We start from the raw sequence: 20288 nt of genomic DNA, 5'->3' as shown, positions 1-20288 counted from the left end.
CTAAAAAGGAACATGCTTATAAAGGTAAAAGAAGCTTATAGAACACCAAGTAGATTAGACCAGAAAGTTCCATCGCCACATAATAATCAAAACACTAGACAAACAAAATAAGAAAGAATATTAAAATCTGTAATAGGAAAAGGTCAACTAACATATAAAGGCAGACCTATTAGAATTATACCTGATTTCTCAATGGAAATGCCATTTCAAAAGCCAGAAGGGGCTCGACAGATGCTCTACAAACTCTAGGAAACTACAGATGCAGACCTGGCAAAACTTTCAATCACCATAGATGGAGAAAACAAGATATGCCATGATAAAGTCAAATTTAAACAATATCTATCCACAACCTACAGAAGGTACTAGAAAAAAACCTCTAACTCAAGAATGTTAGCTAAGCCCATGAAAACATAGTAAATAATCTCACACCAGAAAAACCAAAAGAAGGAAAAGATACACACAAACACACACACTACCACCACCACCACCAACAACAACAACAACAACAACAACAACAACAGCAACAAAATAATAGGAATTAACACTCATTGGTCATTCATATCTTTCAATATCATTGGGCTCAATCCCCCAATATAAAGACACACACTAGTAGAATGGATGGGAAAACAGGATCCATCCCACTGCTGAATACAAGAAGCACACTTCAACATCAAAGATAGACATTACCTCAAAGTAAACGGTTGGAAAGAGATTTTCCAAGCAAATGGACCTAAGAAGCAAGCTGGCGTAGCCACTCTAATATCTTACAAAATAGACATCAAGCCAAAATTAATCAAAAGAGACAGGGAAGAACATTTCGTTGTCATCAAAGGAAAAATACATCAACACAATCTTTCAATTCTCAACATCTATGCCCCAAACGCAAGGGCAAACCAGGTTGGTAAAGGAAATATTACTAAGTTTAAATCACACACTGACCCTCACACATTGATAGTGGGAGACTTCAATACCCCACTCTTACCGAAGGACAGGTCATCCAGCCAAAAACTATACAGATAAATATTGGAGCTAACAGACATTATGAACCAAATGGACTTAACAGTTTTCTATAGAACATTTCATCCAAACACAAAAGAAGACATTTTCTTCATTGTGCCTCACAGAAATCTCACCAAAATTGACCATGTAGTCATTCACAAAGAAAGTCTGAACAGATGCAAGAAAATTAAAATAACCCCCGCATCCTACTAGACCACCAGGGGTCAAGGCTGAATTTCAACAACGGAAACAACGGGAAGCTACACACTCATGGAAGCTGAACAACTCTCAACTGAATGAAAACTGGGTCAGAACAGAAATAAAGGAAGATATTAAAGGTTTTCTAGAATTCAATGAAAATGAAGACACAATGTACCCAAACTTATGTGACACAATGAAAGCAGTGCTAAAGGCAAGTTCATAGCACTAAGTGCCTACCTACAGAAAGGAAGAGATCTCATACGGCCCTCATCTGCTTACAGACAGCAATTTACATCTTACTAGCAACTTAACAGTACACCTGAAAGCTCTAGAACTAAAAGAAGCAAACGCACCCAAGAGGAGTAGATGACAGGAAATAATCAGACTGAAGGCTGAAATCAATAACATAGAAACAGAAAGAACAATACAAAGAATTAATGAAACAAAAAATTAATGAAACAAAGAGTTGGTTCTTTGAAGAGATCAACAAGATAGACAAATCCTTATCCAAACTAACTAAAAGACAGAAAGAGAATATCCAAATTAACAAAATTGGAAACAAAAAGGGGGACATACCAGCAGACACCTAGAAAATTCAAAGAATCATTAGGTCATACTTTAAAAACCTGAACTCCACAAAATTAGAAACTATCTATAAGAAATGAATAGATACCAGTTAACAAAGTTAAATCAAGATCAGATGAACAATTTAAAAGGAACTATAACCTCTAAGGAAATAAAAGCAGATACCCTACAAAGGGGAGAGATAACCTGTAGAGAACACCTCAAGTAAATAGGTATGGCCCCTAGTTGAGGGATGGGGGCACCCATGCATCTCGAAATTTTTAACCCAGAAATGTACCTCACCAAAGGAAAGATGTAGACAAAAGATGGAACATAGACTGAAGGAAAGGTCATCCAGAGACTGCCCCACCTAGGGACCCATGCCATCTTCAGACACCAAGCTCCCACACTATTGCTGATGCCAAGAAGCACTTGCTGACAGGAGTCTCATATAGCTGTTCCCTGAGAGGTTCTACCAGCACCTGACCAATACAGATGCAGATACTCACTGCCAACCATTGAACTAAGCCTGGGGACCTCAGTGGAAGAGCTAGGGGAAGGACTGAAGGAGCTGAAGGGGATTACAACCCCATAGGAAGAACAATAACAACTAATTGGACCACCCAGAATTCCCAGGAACTAAATCACCAACCAAAGAGTATATACATGGAGAGATTCATTGCTCCAGATACCTATGTAGCAGAGGATGGCCTTATCTGAATGAAGGGAGGGGAAGCCCTTGGTCATGTGGAGGCATGATGCCCCAGGGTAGGAGGAAGCTCTAGAGCAGTGAGGCAGGAATGGGTGAGTGAGTAAGAGGAGCACCCTCATAGGGGGCAAGGGGAGAGGAGAGAAGAGAGAGTTGTGGAGGGTTAACTTGGAAGCGGGATATCATTTGAAAATGCAAATGAATAAAATGATTAATTAAAAACAGTCTCCCAAACAAACAGCCCAGTGCCAGATGGTTTTAGCACAGTTTAGTCACAAGATTCTACCAGACCTTCAAAGAAGAATTAACACCAATACTCCTCAAATTACTTCATAAAATAGAAACAGAAGGAATTTGCCAAATTCATTTTATGAGGCTACAATCACTCTGATACCCAAACCACAAAAAGACTCAACAAAGAAAGAAATTCAGACAAATTTGACTTATGAACAATGAATGGTGCAAAGATAGCAATAAAATACTTGAAAACTGAATCCAAGAATACACCAAAAACATCATCCACAGTGATCAAGTAGGCTTCATCCCAGAGATGCAGGAATGGTTCAACATATGAAAAAGCAGTTAATAGAATCCACCACATAAACAAACTAAAAGAAAAATCACACACACACACACACACACACACACACACACACACACGATCATCTCATTAGATGCTGAAAAGGCCTTTGACAAAATCCAACACCCTTTCATGATAAAAGTTCTGGAGAGATCAGGGCTACAAGGGACATTCCAAAACATAATAAAGGCAATTTACAGGGAACTATAGACAACATCAACTTAAACAGAGAGAAACTCAGAGCAATTCCACTAAATTCAGGAACAAGACAAGGTTGTCCACTCCCCAAGTATCTATTCAATATAAAATTTGATTTTTCTATCAGGAGCAATAAAACAACTGGAGGAAATCCAGGGGATACAGATTGGGAAGAAAGACATCCAAGTATTGCTATTCACAGATGATATGACAGCAAACATAAGCCAACCCCAAAAACTCTACCAGGGAACTCAGAGGGACCAGAGAGTGGAGGAGTACTGTGGGGGCATTTAGGGAGCAATGTGGAAGCTTAGTACAATAAAAACTCCCTGAAATTGTCAAAAGTGACTCTAGTGAAGATCCTAGTAATGGGGAATCCAGAACCTAAACTGGCCCTCTTCTAGAACCAGACAAGGCTTCCAGCAGTGGATCTGGGACACCAACCCAGAGACAAAAACCTTCAACCTACAATCCTTCCTGCCTCCAAGATGTTCTGAGGTGATGGTGGCCCACAACTTGCAGGAGAGGCCAACCAACGATTGGTACAACTTGAGTGGTCCATAGCTCAAGAGAGAACCCACACCTGACACTGTCTGGATGGCCCAGAGACCCAGGATAGAAGTAAACTTGCCTATCCTACTTGTCACCACAGAGGTGTCATCCAGTAATTGATGGGAGCTGATGCTGAGACCCAGCCAGACACTAGGCAGAGCCAGGGAATATCTGTAGAAGATGGGAGGGGAGGGAAGTTTCAGGAGCCACAGGACTCAAGGACACCACAAAAACACAGACCAGAGAATCAAGTAAGCAGGGCTCGTACGTTGATCACAGACATCAAAGGGACAATCTGAACCCTGTATGGCTCTGAGCAAGGTCCTCTGCATATATGTTATGGTTCTGTGGCGGTGTTCTTGTGAGAGTCTAACAGTGGGCTGTCTCTGACTCATTTGCCTCCTACTGGGTTGCCTCGTCCAGCCTTGACATGAAGATTCGTGTCTAGTCTTCTTGTAACTTTTTATGCCGTGTTTAGTTGACCTCCTGGGAGGCTCCCTCTTTTCTGGGGGTGGGGTGAGGGGCCTGGGAAGAGTGGAGAAAGGGAAAACTGTGGTCAGGATGTAATGTGTGGGAGAAGAATAAAAGGAAAAAAGAAAAAAATATGATTATGGAGACTAAGTAATCACACTGGAAACACATCACAAACTATTGAACGAGAAATCCAGAATCCAAAATTGAATGGTTTGTGAGATAAGTACATAGAACCTGCTAGTGGGGAAAATTCTCAAGTAATAAAGATGGTAAGTAACTTCTAAGTTTTTACTCGAAAGTTTTCAGGCATGCTGCTATAATAAGTGGATAACCGATGCATTACATAAGAAAACCAAGAAGCTAATACATATACATTGCCTTCAAGGTAAGTTAAAACTCCTTATGGAACCCCCAGAAATCCCTCAATTTCTAGGCCTACTTCTTGTCCACGAAAACAGACTGTTTGCAACATTTCTGAACCACATTCTTCATGTCCACACACTGTCACTGGATATACTGCTCCTTCCGCCTAAAGTATCCGTCTCCTAGTCTTGTCAGTCCAGTAAATTTCTATTCGTCCTACAAGATTGGAGCAGCACCTCCCGTCTCAGGTTCTCTGCATGCTCCTCCCGTGCAGAATTGAAAAGGTTTTAATATTTTAAGTCTTTCTTTGTGCCAGTGTTCGGGTGGTACTGTGTGGTAATACACAGTGGGTTACACCTCAGCGAATTCGAACTCTTCATAAACCTCTTCCATCTGCTAGTACTGGGACTCAGAAAAGATACCCCCGTCAAGTTTAGGACCCGCAGAACCCCTTATCAATACCCATTGAAATAATGAGCTGTCTGTTCTATTAAATCCCTGACTGAGTTGGCCAGTCAGAGAGTATGCGTTTGGTTGAATCGAGTTTGGTCTATGTACACCCTAATACATAACAGTCAAAAACCTGTTTGATGTTCTAAAGCAACGGCTTAACGGCCACTTGTTAACTTTTCCCATTTTCCTCTGATAATGTCCTCAATATCTTCCAATGTTCAGAATGACAGACCACCCCCAACAAGAAACAATGCACAAGTCAGCTGACAGTTTGCCAGAGCAAAGATGACAGTATGCCATCCCTACATAGTCCTCACTGCTCCCACGAACACATAGCTCTTTACTCATAGGTCTCCACACCGGCATCTGTATGAAACAGACAATCCTGAAAGTAAATGCAGCCCTCTTCAGTGTTTTTGAAACACTAAATATTACGTTTAATATATCTGTATATGACATAGGTATTTCAAATGTAGATTAGTAAGAGGAGGACAAAGCAAAAACCCTAAGTGGCTAAGAGTAATTTAGTAAGAGAAAGAGGAGGGAGGGACAAAAAGTAAACAAGGAAGAAAGAGGTAGGAGAAAGGGGGAAGGCTAGCAACGCCGAAAAAATGCTAACTGGAATCCCAGGCAAAACTTCAAATGTACAATAATGTTCACGGAGTCACATGGACATTGAAATCAACTTGCAGCACGAAATATTCCCAAATAAAAATAAGTCTACCTAAAACATTTTGATTCAAATCTCAAGCCACATTAGATATTAAAACTGTTACCTGATTCTACTGCACAGTTGTCCCCTGTAACTTCTGGAAGCAGACAACAATATACTAGATGTTTCTCTCTGAATATCCATCCAATCAAAAGTTTAGGAGTGTATGTAGCTCATGGCGAAGGGCATGTCTAGCATGCCCTATATTTGAGCCCCAGTGCTACTAAAAAAAAAAAATTTCTAGGAATTAACTAAATTTTTTAAGAGACTCTTTATCACCAGCCGCATCTCAAATAAATCTCTTTCCTCTTCGGTCTTTCGAGAAGGAGGGATAACAACGTCTTCATCTAACCCCTCTTATGAACCAAGCAAAGCCTATTCCATTCACTCGGCCACAGAGCTGCACAGCGTAGCTATGCTATTTCTGCCTAAGGTTTTGTTGTCTCTTACAATGAGGATAATAAAAGATGTTTTCTTCCTAAAAGCTCTACCAATCAACCTCGATTCCGTATCACTTGACTGTCCACTCCCCGGAGCAGGTTGGAGTGAAGGTAAAGAGGAGGAGAGCACCGGGCGCTGGCTCCTTCACAGGTTAAGGGGGATGGTAACCCCTGAGGTGGACAAGACAGCAAAGCTGCCGGAAGAACACTCCACACACTTCTAACTTTTGGGGGGATGAGGGAGGCGGGGGAGGGGTTCAAGACAGGGTTCCTGGCTGTCCTGGAACTTACTCTATAGATCAGGCTAGCTTTGAACTCACAGAGAACTGTCTGTCTCCCCATGCCGGGATTAAAGGCATGCACCACCACTGCCAGGCTAGACTGCTAATTTAAAGGTGTAATACTTGTTCTTACTCTACTTCCCACAATGCAGCTCTACCGCTCACAGGATCGCTTCCCTGCTTTCCTTCTCTTCTTGTTTATCTCTCTGTTGTAAGCAAACACTAACCAAAAGTGACAAGGGAAGAAATGGTTTACTCCAACATACCATTAACAGTGCCTCATAAAGGGAAGCCAGAACTTGAGCCTGAAACAGAAGCCGCTGGAGACACCCTGGAGGAAGACAGCCTACGGGCTTGCTCTCCATGGCTTTGCTCAGCTTGCTTTCTTATACAACCCGGAACCACCTGCCCAGCACTGTGGGCACCACCCATGATGTGCTTGTGCTGTGCCCTTCCACACACTCATGAATCAAGGAAATGAACCAAAGACGTGCCCACAGGTGGTTCTAATTTATGTTAATCTGACAAAAAGCCAACCAGTTACCTCTGTCTCCCTTTAGGGAAGGGACAATTGGAAGAAAAACTATGGCTGAATTGAGTCTACAATAATTAGCAAAGTATAGAAACCATTTCACCTTCTTGAGAGTAGTTGAGTAAGGAAGCATATAGGAAAAGTGGCATGAGAAAGAGAAATACCAAGCAGGATCTGAGGCGGCCCGTTTAGACCCAAAGCCGTCAACCACGACTTGATCTGTCCATTTTGATTAAATGGTAACCAGTGTGAGCAGACTGACTCTGGTCTTGTAAGCAGAAGTCATTACCCTCTTTAAACATAAAACTACTCTCTCACAGACTCCAAAGCCTATAGCATGAGTAAATCAATGTTCCGTTAGATACATGAAGACACTACCACTTAATAAGAAAGCAGTGCTCATAAGAAACAGGTTCGAGGGCCTGAAGAAATGGCTCAGTGGTCAAGAGCACTGACTGCTCTTCCAGAGGTCCTGAGTTCAATTCCCAGCAACCACATGGTGGCTCACAATCATCTGTAATGGGATCTGCTCTCCTCTTCTGGTGTGTCTGAAGACAAAGACAGTGTACTCACATACATAAAATAAATGTTTCTTTAAAACAAAACAAAACAAAAGAAACAGGTTCAGAGACTAACACTCTTCCAGCACTGTAGTAGAATAAACCAGAAAAACAAAAACAAAAACAAAACCATATCCATTAACCAAACTTCTTTTTCATTCTCTCTCAAAGAATCTATTTCAAAGATTCACTTAACTTTACAAAAAGGAAAAAAAAACATGAAATCGACTTGCTATCCTGCTGAAGTAAAACTGGAAGAAAACTTGGCTCTAGGAAGAGTTCCTAGACAGGAATTACACAAGAGAGTCATTAGGTCTTGGGTGGCGTTGCCTATGGAACTCGCATGGTCTGTTCATCACACCCATCAGGGAGAACACCGTGCAGGTAAGCCTGCTTTTTCAAATGTAAGATATTTCTTCAAACCCACATATGAGAAACCAAAACATCATATTTTAACTAACTAGACAATTCTGCAATGTGCTTAAACTGGAAACCAAGTTCACTAAAATGTAATAAATATTTTCCAGGTCTGCACATTGAAATCACATCTTTTCTACCCCTTCATTTACATTATTCCATATGCAAAATAAGCTATTTCCAGTGGACCACTGAACTAACCAGATTGTTTACTGTCACCTAAGAAGTTAAACTGCTAAAGTCGGTCGACACTCTGCTGAGCACTGGTCAGTCCTTGTTGATGTCAGGGCAGAGTTGTACCCACCCTCCCATGCACTGAGGTGCACATCCCCTAGGAACTGTGCAATGCAAAACTAGCCAGAACCGGTGGGTGAAGGTAAATGGCAGGACATTCATCTAGCATGTAGGATACCCTGGTTTTCCTGGCATCATAAGAAAACAGAACAGAAAGACAAGATGACAAGCAGGCACTGAGTTAGCTTACTGCCACCATAGCATCCCATCATTTTAAAGAGGAAGCTGAAAGCCCTACTTCATAGAGAAGGAGGTCAATGCCAAAACTCCCGCTCCTCGTTCCTTACACCCATCATGCAGCTGGCACTGTTCACTTGGGCAGACATTGCTCCCTGAGCACAATAGTGCAATCACTGCCTCAAACATCACTAAAATAGACAACCCCTTGGAACTTGACTATTTTTATGGACATAACATCTTCAGGAGGTTTAACTGCTCTATGTGTGGTACACCCCACTTAATAAATGCAGCATCTTTGAAAGCAAGTTTCTCCTATCAGATCCCCATTAATCTAGCTCCCCAAATAGTTGTGAAAATCACAGGGCTGGTTTTTTTTCTGTTTCTAGTCACCTCTTAGTTCCTTCTACCTATCACTAAAACCTTTAAATTTGAGAAACTGTAAGGTAACTGGTTGATATGTCCTTGGTGACCAGAAAACTGTTTCTTCCCACTTCTTATTAATTTACTTTTTCCCACGGGGGAATCTTAAGAAGTGAATCCTTTATGTTCAACAACAATTTATGAAATGTACTACACATAGCACTCAACTCTTTAAAGAATTGAAAAAAAAGACTAAGAAGAACATCTGGAGTGTACTTAAGGATTATGCTGGTTTAGTAAAGTGGTGGTTGTAGGTTCCTCTTCAAGACCCATGGCTTCGCTCACTCTGGGTTGCTAGTTGACTTTCCAGTACAGGGATGAGTTCCTTCTTATGAAGTGGATCTTAAGTCAAGTTAGAGAGCTGTTGGCTACTGCTATGACATGCATGCCACTAGTGCACCCTTGGGGTCAATGCTGTGGTTCATAGGTGTCAGAGCTCAGTAGAAGGGTTGGTTACTCCTCTCCTTTGGAAGGTTGCATGGCATCTTCTGGTACTATGAAAGATAGTCTGCAGGAAAGAAGCATTCGTTTGGGTCAGTTCCAGATCAGGGGCCTCTGGATCCTGAACCTCAAGTGCATAGTGTCTCCAGCAGTGAAGACTCGCTTTCCACCTCTGAGGGGAACCAAGGGCAACAGCAATAGCCTATATGTTTGGAAGTCCCTTGGACAACACTGACCTTGGACAACTCAAAAGATGGCTTCCCTGGTGTTGGGGGTTTTGTAAGGTGATCTCTACTCTTGGAAGGAGCATTGTTAGCCCAAAGGAGAAAAATTAAACTATGTATGTATATTTATATACAGGCCTACATGTATTATACAGACTCACCAACATGTCTGCCAAAACATGAGCTCAACAACAATAGTGAGTGTCCAAGTGCAAAGGAGATGGTCTTAACCCTACACACACACACACACACACACACACACACACACACACACACACAACTATAGTCTTGGAAAGAGCTTTGAACACATGGGTACTGGAGAAAATTTCCTGAACAGAACACCAATGGCTTATGTTCTAAGATCAAGAATCAATAAATGGGACTTCATAAAATTGCAAAGAAAACTGTCAACAGGACAAAGCAGCAACCAACAGATTGGGAAAAGATCTTTACCAATCCTAAGTCTGATAGAGGGCTAATATCCAATATACAAAGAACTCAAGACTGAGGAGTACCTAAAGAAATGTTCAACATCCTTAGTCATCAGGGAAATGCAAATCAAAACGACCCTGAGATTCCACCTCACACCAGTCAGAATGGCTAAGATAAAATACTCAGGGGCTGGAGAGATGGCTCAGTGGTTAAGAGCATTGACTTCTCTTCCAGAGGTCCTGAGTTCAAATCCCAGCAGCCACAACCATTTGTAATGAGATCTGATACCCTCTTCTGGTGTGTGTGTACTCATATATGATAAATAAATAAATCTTTAAAAAAAAAACTCAGGTGACAACAGATACTAGCAAGGATGTGGAGAAAGAGGAACACTTCTCCATTGTTGGTGGGATTACAAGCTGGTACAAACACTCTGGAAATCAGTTTGGAGGTTCCTCAGACAATTAGATATAGTACTACCTGAGGATCCAGCTATGCCACTCCTGGGCATATACCCAAAAGGTACTCCAACATACAAAAAAGACACATGCTCCACTATGTTCATAGCAGCCTTATTTATAATAGCCAGAAGCTGAATATCCCTCAACAGAGGAATGATATAGAAAATGTGGTACATTTAAACAATGGAGTACTACTGAGCTATCAAAAACAAGACTTCATGAAACTTATAGGCAAATGGATGAAACTAGAAAATATCCTGAGTGAGGTAACCCAATCACAAAAAAGCACACATGGCATGCACTCACTGATAAGTGGATATTAGGCCAAAAGCTTGAATTACCCAAGATACACTCCACAGACAACATGAAGCTCAAGAAGAAGGATGACCAAAGTATGGATGCTCCCATCCTTCTTAAAAGGGAGAACAAAAATATTCATAGGAGGAGATATAGAGACAAGCTTTGGAGCAGAGACTGAAGGAATGGACATTCAGAGCCTGCCCCACCTGGGAACCAGCCCATACACATACAGCCACCAAACTCAGACAATATTGCTGATGCCAAGAAGTGCATGTTGACAGGAGCCTGATATAGCTGTCTCCTAAGAGGCTCAGCCAGAGCCTGACAAATACAGAGGTGAATGCTTGCAGCCAACCATTGAACTGAAAATGGGGTCCCCAATGGAGGAGTTAGAGAAAGAATTGAAGGAGATGAAGGGGTTTGCAACCCCATAAGAACAATACCAACCAATCAGAGCTCCCAGGGACTAACACCATCTAAAGAGTACACATGGACAGACCCATGGCTCCAGCTGCATATGTAGCAGAGGACGGCCTTTTTGGACATCAGTGGGATGAGAAGCCCTTGGCCCTGCCAAGGCTTGATGCCCAGTGTAGGGGAATGTCAGGGCAGGAAGATGGGAAGGGGTGGTAGGGATTGGATAGGGGATTTATGCATGGGAAACTGGGAAAGAGGGTAACATTTGAAATGTAAATTAAAAATCGAACAAAAAAAAACTATAGTCAACTAAGGAATGCTGAAAGTGGAAGAAATTGACTTCTCTAGGGAAGAGCAGACTACTGCACAGGTCATATTTAGGAATGTATATGTGCATGCATACATCAACAAAAAAGGCCATGAAGTTGGAAAACATCAAGGAGGGTTTGAGACAGGAGTGAGACAGGGAGGAAATTAAGAATCGGTGTACTCAAGACGGATGATCAAAATGTGAATGCTTCACTCATTCTTTAAAAGGGGAACAAGAATCACAGAAAGACATACATGGTATGCACTCATTGATAAGTGGCTATTAGCCCAAATGCTTGAACTACCCTAGATCCCTAGAACAAACGAAACTCAAGACGGATGATCAAAATGTGAATGCTTCACTCCTTCTTTAAATGAGGAAAAAGAATACCCTTGGCAGGGAAGGGAGAGGCAAAGATTAAAACAGAGACTGAAGGAACACCCATTCAGAGCCTGCCCCACATGTGGCCCATACATATACAGCCACCCAATTAGACAAGATGGATGAAGCAAAGAAGTGCAGGCTGACAGGAACCGGATGTAGATCGCTCCTGAGAGACACAGCCAGAATACAGCAAATACAGAGGCGAATGCCAGCAGCAAACCACTGAACTGAGAATAGGACCCCCGTTGAAGGAATCAGAGAAAGAACTGGAAGAGCTTGAAGGGGCTCGAGACCCCATATGTATAACAATACCAAGCAACCAGAGCTTCCAGGGACTAAGCCACTACCTAAAGACTATACATGGACTGACCCTGGACTCTGACCTCATAGGTAGCAATGAATATCCTAGTAAGAGCACCAGTGGAAGGGGAAGCCCTGGGTCCTGCTAAGACTGAACCCCCAGTGAACTAGACTGTTGGGGGGAGGACGGCAATGGGGGGAGGATGGGGAGGGGAACACCCATAAGGAAGGGGAGGGGGGAGGGGGATGTTTGCCCGGATACCGGGAAAGGGAATAACACTCGAAATGTAAATAAGAAATACTTAAGTTAATAAAAAAAAAGAAAGAAAACAGAAAAGAGATTCAATAAGAACCTTCTTGTAGCTGCTTGTTTTCTAATTCTAATTATGTTGCCCAAGAAAAAAAAAAAAAGAATCGGTGTACTTATATTCTCAAAAAAAAAAAAAAAAGAAAAGAAAGGTAAGGAAAAGAAAACCTAAATAAATCTAAAGTATTAGCAACTCTTTTTTGCTTTATTAAAATATAAATAATTCTTAATATCAGTGGAAAATTAAAATACATTACATTACAAATGCAAATCACTTTTGCTTAGAATAAAAGAGTGTACCAAAATTATATTTTAAAGGTTTTGCAGCTGTTTTGTGAAGCATGTAAGTTTCAGAAGACAAAATTTTATGTATATAAGTTGAATAGAAAAGGGAAAGGGGGCCCAACCTGAGAACTCTGGTGAGCTCAAATTTCTCTAAAAATGAAAGGGAGATGACTAGAGAAAAGTAAAGAGTTACTTTTCCAGAGAAAAGGTGAAGTTTGAAGAATACAGAGTGTAAACATTCACTAACATCATCTTAGGATCTGCCAGTGTAAACCCATAGATCAATGTCATCACAGTCCTCTGTTGTTCATAACAATGTCACATATTTGATTCTTCCTAGTCCTATTTTCTTCTATCTTCCCTGTTGAGGATCATTATCCAGCTAAAGGAGACACACAGATAAAGGGATATAATAAAGCTGCAAACAGAGAGATTGTAATAGAAGCCGGGCTGCTTTTAAAAGGAGCAAGTGTGCGCTACTGATATGGCTATGTGGGTAAAGCCACTTGCCACTAAGCCTCGAGATCTGAATTCAATCCTCCACACCAGGGGCTCTCAACCTTCCTAAAGCTGCAACCCTTTAATACACTTCTGCCTGTTGTGGTGACTCCTGACCAGCATATGTGTGTGTGTGTGTGTGTGTGTGTGTGTGTGTGTGTGTGTGTGTGTGTGTGTGTATTTGTTGCTACTTTCATAACTGTAACTTTGCTACTATTAGGAATCACAATGTAAATATTTAATACGCAGGATATCTGCTGTGCGGCCCCTTTGAAAGGGTCACTTGACACCACAAAAGGGGTTGGGACCCATAGGCTGAGAGCCATTTAGACTTTCAGGGTAGAAGGAAAGATAGAACTCCCTCAACTTGTCCTCTGATCTCCATATGCACACCCCCATATAGATATATGTGCAGTAAATAAATATAACTTAAACTTCTTAAAAGAAGTGTGTGTTAGATATCCAGACCCGGAAGATTTAGATTCAAGTAGAAGGACTATTCACCAGATCGAGAGTCACAAAAGGCTCACTCACAGAGAGAAGCAAGTTGCACTGACTTCGTTCGAATTTACAGTCGTACGACTAAAGGGATAGCTCAAGGAAATGCCACAAACAGACTGTGGCATGAATTTAGAAAGACAATAAGTAGAACACTTCACAGTGTTCTTCCTGGTGTACTGAACATGAACAGCTCAGTGGCGGGTTTACCTCATAGTTCCGATGCAAGAAGAAATGCCAGGCACAAACTACCACAGAGACTGCATAGGTGGAAAAGCGGTTCTTGGGGACTCTCTTAGGGTGTGTTGGTTTCTGGTTATGGTTATAAAGTTCCCATTCTGCGGGAATGGGAAGAACACACTGATAAGCAGACTCGGGAGTCCAAAAAGATACACACAGGTTACAAACAGAGGGTAAAACAAGATGAAATGTAGTAAGAGTAACTTGAATTTAAGCAACACTTTCACAAGTACCAGATGTGGGAATTACGGCTTCACAGGTTGTTAGAAGAGAAACTACTTGGAAGATTTCATTGATAATAGGAACCAACGTCAACTTTGTGACTCAGAAAAGCTTGGCCTATAGCAAAGTCTTAGAGCAATCATGCAGTGGTCATCGTTTAATTGTATCCTATTTTAATAGATGCAACACAGTCTCTTTGCATAATCCATGAAAGCACAATCAAAAAAATAAATAAAAATAGCCCGCAGCCCCATCGCTCAAAGATAAATACTACCTCCATTTTTGTGGTCCATAGCTAGACATATAGATGTACATTGTGAGTCTTTGCTGTTACTTTTCTTATGAAACTATAATCAAGCTATGATAAAGCTCTTCTATAATCAATCTATAATCAATTGGTTTTTTTATACACCAGTATATCAACCCCATGCCATTCATTCTACACTGACACTTAGTACAGATTATTTATTTCTTATGACTTTTGCTATATTTCAGTGAGGCATTTTGAAATCTGAGAATATTCAACAGTCTGAAAAGGATGGTTTTAAAAAGACATGAAAATTTGAATTTTAACCCATAAACCTTATAGTCACAAACAGTTAAAGTCAAGAGAAGTTCTACCATGAAAAGGAGTGGGTTTATGAGGAAACACTACAGTTAAATGCGTGTCCCTGCAGAACTGTCTTGGCAGATGAATTCGGAAACTTTTTGGATTGACCCATATAGCCAAGCCAGTACCAGCTGCTGGGAGTTACAACAAAGTGGATTTCAGGTCAATAAAAAAGGTAATGTTTTGTGATCATAGAGATCAAAAGGTAAAACAGAGTAGCCAGGCGCAGAGCAGCATGCCTGTAATCTGGCACTCAGGAGGCTGAGGCAGGAGGATGCTGAGTTCAAGAGCAGCCTCAGAAAGATAACAAGATCCTACCACGAAAACAGGCACGTGTGTGCACTGGGTCTAATTATTGAGAATATTAACGGTGCTCGGGATAACTAACAACGTTAACAGTGCTTCAGATCATTTGCACAAGAAACCCCTACACCATGTAAGAACTTGGACTAAAGGCCCCTTTCTACCTGAGGATTCCGATTCCAGTGAAAAACTTAGTGTGGCAATTTCTTCCCAGTTTAGTGAATAAGGCCTTAAGAAATCAAGTCTCACAGTGTCTCGTGGGCTTTGCAGCCGTGGAGGAACCCTAACTCTTAACAATGAACACCTATGTGTTCAGTGTTCTTTATTTGTTACTTTTTGTGTCATTCAATCCTCACAAAAGCCCCAGAAATAGACTTCTATTTCCACCTTGCAATGTTTCACAGTGAGTATGGCTTTTTGGAGTCATTTAAAGGCATTCTTACGCCCGCTAAAAACTACAATGTCACTCAAGCCAACCTCCTTGTGACGTAGCCACAGCTGGCGTCGTAAATCACAAGTAAACAGAAAGTATCTTCTGAAAAACTTTTATCCAATTGGGTCTCAAACAAACAGTCCAGGAATATATTTTTTTCTTGGCAAATGATTTTTAAGTGTAATGATTATTTACGGCTTAAAAAGAAAAAAAACAAAAACAAAAAAAGACATGTAGACTGGACTTTCCGAATTGATCACACACCTTAAACTTTGGAAACGAAGTAAATTCTTGTCTGTGACTGAAGATTCAGTAAGGCAAATTTTAATCTCTGGATTTCAAATCCTTGGCATTACTAATTAAGTAATCTTGGACACTTTAGTCTTTCATCTGTGAAATGAGTATTGGCCTCTGGATGAGACATGCAAGCTTCTACCCCAGAGTCTGCCACCATTAGTATACTACACACGTAAGAAAGCAAGCAGAAGAGACTGACTAACCTATTCCACAACTCACTCCAAGAAAAAAAAAATTAAAATACTTCCGAGTGCCATTATGTTTGCTGGAGAAGAGCACACCTCCATTACCCTGTAAGTTTCTGATGGCAAGCATTAATGAGATAAGGTGATAACCACATAAAATATGTCCTCTTAGAAACATTTTATTCAAAGGATCGCCTAAATACAATTGCAGCTCCTATTCTGCTAAAAGACATATGAGAGTTGTTGGGTCAGTGTGAGGTAAGTAAATGCAAGTCTGGAAGGTTCTGCCATTAGTTGTGGGGTTTGCAACTTGATTCAAACTGTCCCCATGAATACATCGTTTTCCATGCGTGTTCCTATAGAGCTACCAGGGCCGCCCAACAAAATCAGTAATAAAGAAGATCCATTCCAGATGAACACTGTGGCTCGTGCTTTTCTGGCTTAAATATTTACTAGCATTAAATACTTGGTGCTTTAACCCTAAAACTTGTCAACTGTTTCTGTTTCAAAAATAACACAACTGAGAAGGGAGTATATGAAAAAAAAACATTTGTTTCACTTTGTGTCAATGAAATTAACTAAATCTCTCATTGCTAATGAATTCTTTATTTTCTAAGAATATTAATTTTTAATCTTTAAGGAACTGGTTTTAGCACACAGCCAGAATCATTTTTACACTTATGCATTGATACTTTTGCAAACACACCTGGTTCACTTATCACTTAAAACTGTAGCTGACTTTTTCTATAAAGTATCTAGAGGTAAACATCAGAACTGTAGTCTAAAATATGTATATTACCTACCTGTATTTGAAAATGGGGCACACAGAATAACTATCTTTTCTAAGTCTAAGACCCACTGGGGGGCAGAGTGTCTACACACAGTCATTGTTCTGCAATGAAATACCATTCCAATATGTCACTGTCACCAATTATATATAATAGTCTATGGTTCTTTAAACTCACCATTTTTTCAGTTATGTTCATTTCACTGTAAGACAACCTTTTCCTTTCCCTAGAGACAATAGTGTAATTAATTGCACCATTTGACCACAACCTATGGGAAACTGTGTATACAACACAATATTTTCATGCAAAAGTTTGTATCAAACACTTAGGGACATCAGCACAAGAGGTCAGAGCAGCAGTTCTCAACCCCAGGGCTTGCGATCTCTTTGAGAGTCAAATTACCCTTTCACAGGGGTTGCCTTAGACTCCCAGAAAACATAGATATTTACCTTGCAATTGGTAACAGTAGCAAAATGACAGTTATAAAGTAGCAACAAAAGTAATTTATGGTTGGGGTGTCACAATAGGAGGGACTGTATTAAAGGGTCACAGCATTGGGAAGGTTCAGTGGATAACGATGTTTGCTTGCTCTCAAACCTGAGAACCTGAGTATCACTTCTTGAATCCACATGATAGAGGGAAGAAAAAAAAAAAAAACAGACTCTCACAAGTTGTCCTCTGTTTTCTGAATGGGCTAGATGGCATACACAGCACACACACACACACACACACACACACACACACACACACACACACGCACGCACACACACCAAACATATGTACTTTTTATTTTTTTTATGAAAAGTAGTACAAAATACTTTTAAGCAAAAAAATCACTTCAGCTTTTAAATTTTTTTTTACAGGTATCGTTAAGTTGCCTAAGAGATGTTTTAACATAGAGCTATGCATGATGACAGACGCTTCCAAAACTACACAGGACAAACTAAGCAATACAACTTGAGAACTGAAGAGATTTCCTTGAATTTCATTTAATGAGTGCTCTTCGGGCTTCCTGCCTCCTAGGCGATTTCATTCGTACAATTCAACTTTTAATAATTTCCCAAACACACAAATCAACCCGGCTCTCCCTAGCTTATGTATGGTGAATAAAGACCTTGACTTTTTTTTTTAATGTCACCTTAGAAAGAGCCTTTGAGCAATATTTGTCTCCCCTGCAACATGTTGACATTAAAAGGCCTCTGCTGTATTCCACACACACTTTCCCAAGCCGGATGTGGCTTCCAGCAGCCTGAGTTTCACTCAGCCGTGTCCGGGGAAACTAAAAGTCCTGCCTAAAGCTGCCTCACCTGCCTCATCAAGTTTTACACAGTCCTGATTGACATCTCCTCGGAAGGTCCACAGGCTTTGTTTTTGTGGGATCATAACCCACCGCTGATGCCTTCTGCAGGAAAAGGTAGCAGCAATCCAGGGAGCCTGTGGCTGTCACAGGGTAACTGCAAGCATCCAACAGCTTCTCATTTAAAGAGCCAACTAGTAGGGGTGGGCTTTCACAGCTGCAAACACCAACAGTAATGGGCATGCCGATTTTCTTCTAGCAACATCAGGACCTGTACAAGTTCTGCACCACAGCTTGGAGAAAAGTAGCTGATTGACGCATTGATGGAAAAAGCTATTTTAAAATTACTCCAAGAGTCTAAACCATCAGTCTGACTGGGAGGCTCTTGCCTCCACTTCACACACAAGGTCTGTTTTCCTGCCTAATTTAAGAATGAATCGCTGACATCTCCAAGGTGCCATACCCTAAGGAGAGAACGTACCCATCACAATGCTAACGAGGGGTGTACAGAACACCACCCCTCGCGCCCGCAGTGGGTGCCAATTCTTACCTTAGCAGATTAGACAGGGGCAGAGGTCCGGATCCACCACCCAGGATCCCTCCTTTCCTGCCAGATAGGAGTTTCTCGACCAGAGCCACATTGCCAGTACGAGCAGCCTCTAGCAGCTCCTGGTCCTTCCCCATAGTCTCTCACCGAGTCCGCTACAGAGTCCTTTCCCTGCTCCGGTCCTCCTCCAGGTCCACTCCCCAAAAGCCAGGGCCCTCCCCGCCCCACCCTAAAAGGACGCTGAGATTCCCCGCAGCCCCGCACAGGGAGCAGCACGCCGTCCTCCTTCTCCCGGAGCAGCTTTACAATGGGGAGCAGCCCGTGTTTGGGTAGAGGGGCTGGCCGAGCGGCGACGCGCCCCCACAGCCACTCCCCTGCATTCCCGAGGCCTCCTTCCCGCGGGTGGGGTGCGAGCGGGTGGGGACTGGGCCCGGGTGCTGCCGAGGAACGGAAGGAGGATGCAGAGCTCGGAGGAGGACGCTGAGCACAGAGAATGCCAAGCACTGGGCAGGATGCTCCGGCGCTGACAGGAGGATGCTGAGCACAGGGAAGGATGCTCCGGCACTGAGGAGCAACACGGAGCTCTGAGGCTGATGAGGAGCGAGTCAAGCGCGTCCTCCCGGGAGCTAGAGGGTAGCGAACCACAACGGCAGAGGCGGCCCGTGCTTACGAGCGCCCAGCCTGGACCCTACTGGGTTCTGCGCCCGGCAGGCTCGGCTCTTTCAGGGCGGCGATGGCCGCGGCCCGTGGCTGCAAGAAGCGCGGCAGCCGCGGCTGGGGTGGCTGCGGCCCGCGCCGAGGCTGGGCTGTGCGGGCTGTGCGGGCGAGCCGCGGCGGGTGCGTGCGGAGGGCGGCGGCGGCGGCAGCTCGGAGGCTCGGCGCGCGGGGGGCGTGTGCGCGCGGCAGGTGCGGCCCGGGGCCGGCCGTGGGGCGGGCGGGGATGGGGGGTGCAGCTCTGTGCCCAGTGGGCGGGGCCCTCCTTGCTCCCTCCTCCGTGCTCCCTCCGCTCTCCTCCCTCCTTCCCCGCTCTTTGCTCCCTCTCCCTCCTCTCTCTTCTCCCCCAACCCCCCACCCCGCTTCTGCTCACTTCTCCCGTCTCCTCGGAAGAGGTTTAACTGTGTGAGTACTGGAGATCACCGGGCTAGCTGCTGAGGCGCCTTCTCTGCCTGGAGCCCAGAGTCAGTCAGTAGCGTTACTTGGGGGAAATCTTCCACTAGGATGGAGATACCTGATGCTGGGAAGGGGCGCTTTTGCTGCTGTTTCTGTCCCAGTGCAGGGGACTTGAAGGATATTTCATCCTCTTGCTTGGCCCCTGGTGAGAGTCTGAGATGTCCGCCCTTGGAAGAGGCAGAAGAGGTTTGTTTCATCCTAGTGTCTGAACCACTGAATGCCTTGTGACTTTTGCAGGTTGTTTAGGGGTTTTAATCAGCCTGAATTTTACTTGGGCTTTGGAGATCTGCTGACTTGTGCAAGCACCAGAAAAAGGGTTCTCATTGGAAATTCTTCCACATCCACCCTAGGAAAAATATAAATGGGCATGGATGAGAGAACTGCTTTGATTTGCATATATCATCAGCAGT

At 42.7% G+C, this 20288-nt stretch overlaps 1 protein-coding gene across 15 annotated transcripts in view; it reads right to left on the bottom strand.

Annotated features, from left to right (window-relative positions):
• Positions 1-19635, bottom strand: part of Anks1b (ankyrin repeat and sterile alpha motif domain containing 1B) — a 1165904-nt gene extending 1146269 nt beyond the window's left edge. For 3 of the 15 annotated variants that reach the window (XM_017594833.3, XM_008765241.4, XM_017594832.3), the window contains exon 1: positions 18712-19605. In XM_017594833.3, coding sequence (XP_017450322.2) covers positions 18712-18845 — 134 coding nt within the window. In that variant the 5' untranslated portion in view covers positions 18846-19605. Of the gene's footprint in view, positions 1-18711 lie in introns of all 15 variants that reach the window. The other 12 variants (XM_039079046.2, XM_039079047.2, XM_039079048.2 and 9 more) reach the window with 8 other exon arrangements.
• Between the last annotated feature and the right edge of the window lie 653 nt (positions 19636-20288).

The sequence above is a fragment of the Rattus norvegicus genome, chromosome 7 (assembly GCF_036323735.1).
Source record: "Rattus norvegicus strain BN/NHsdMcwi chromosome 7, GRCr8, whole genome shotgun sequence".
NCBI classification, from domain to species: domain Eukaryota; kingdom Metazoa; phylum Chordata; class Mammalia; order Rodentia; family Muridae; genus Rattus; species Rattus norvegicus.
This window is presented reverse-complemented; position numbering and strand designations above follow the sequence as displayed.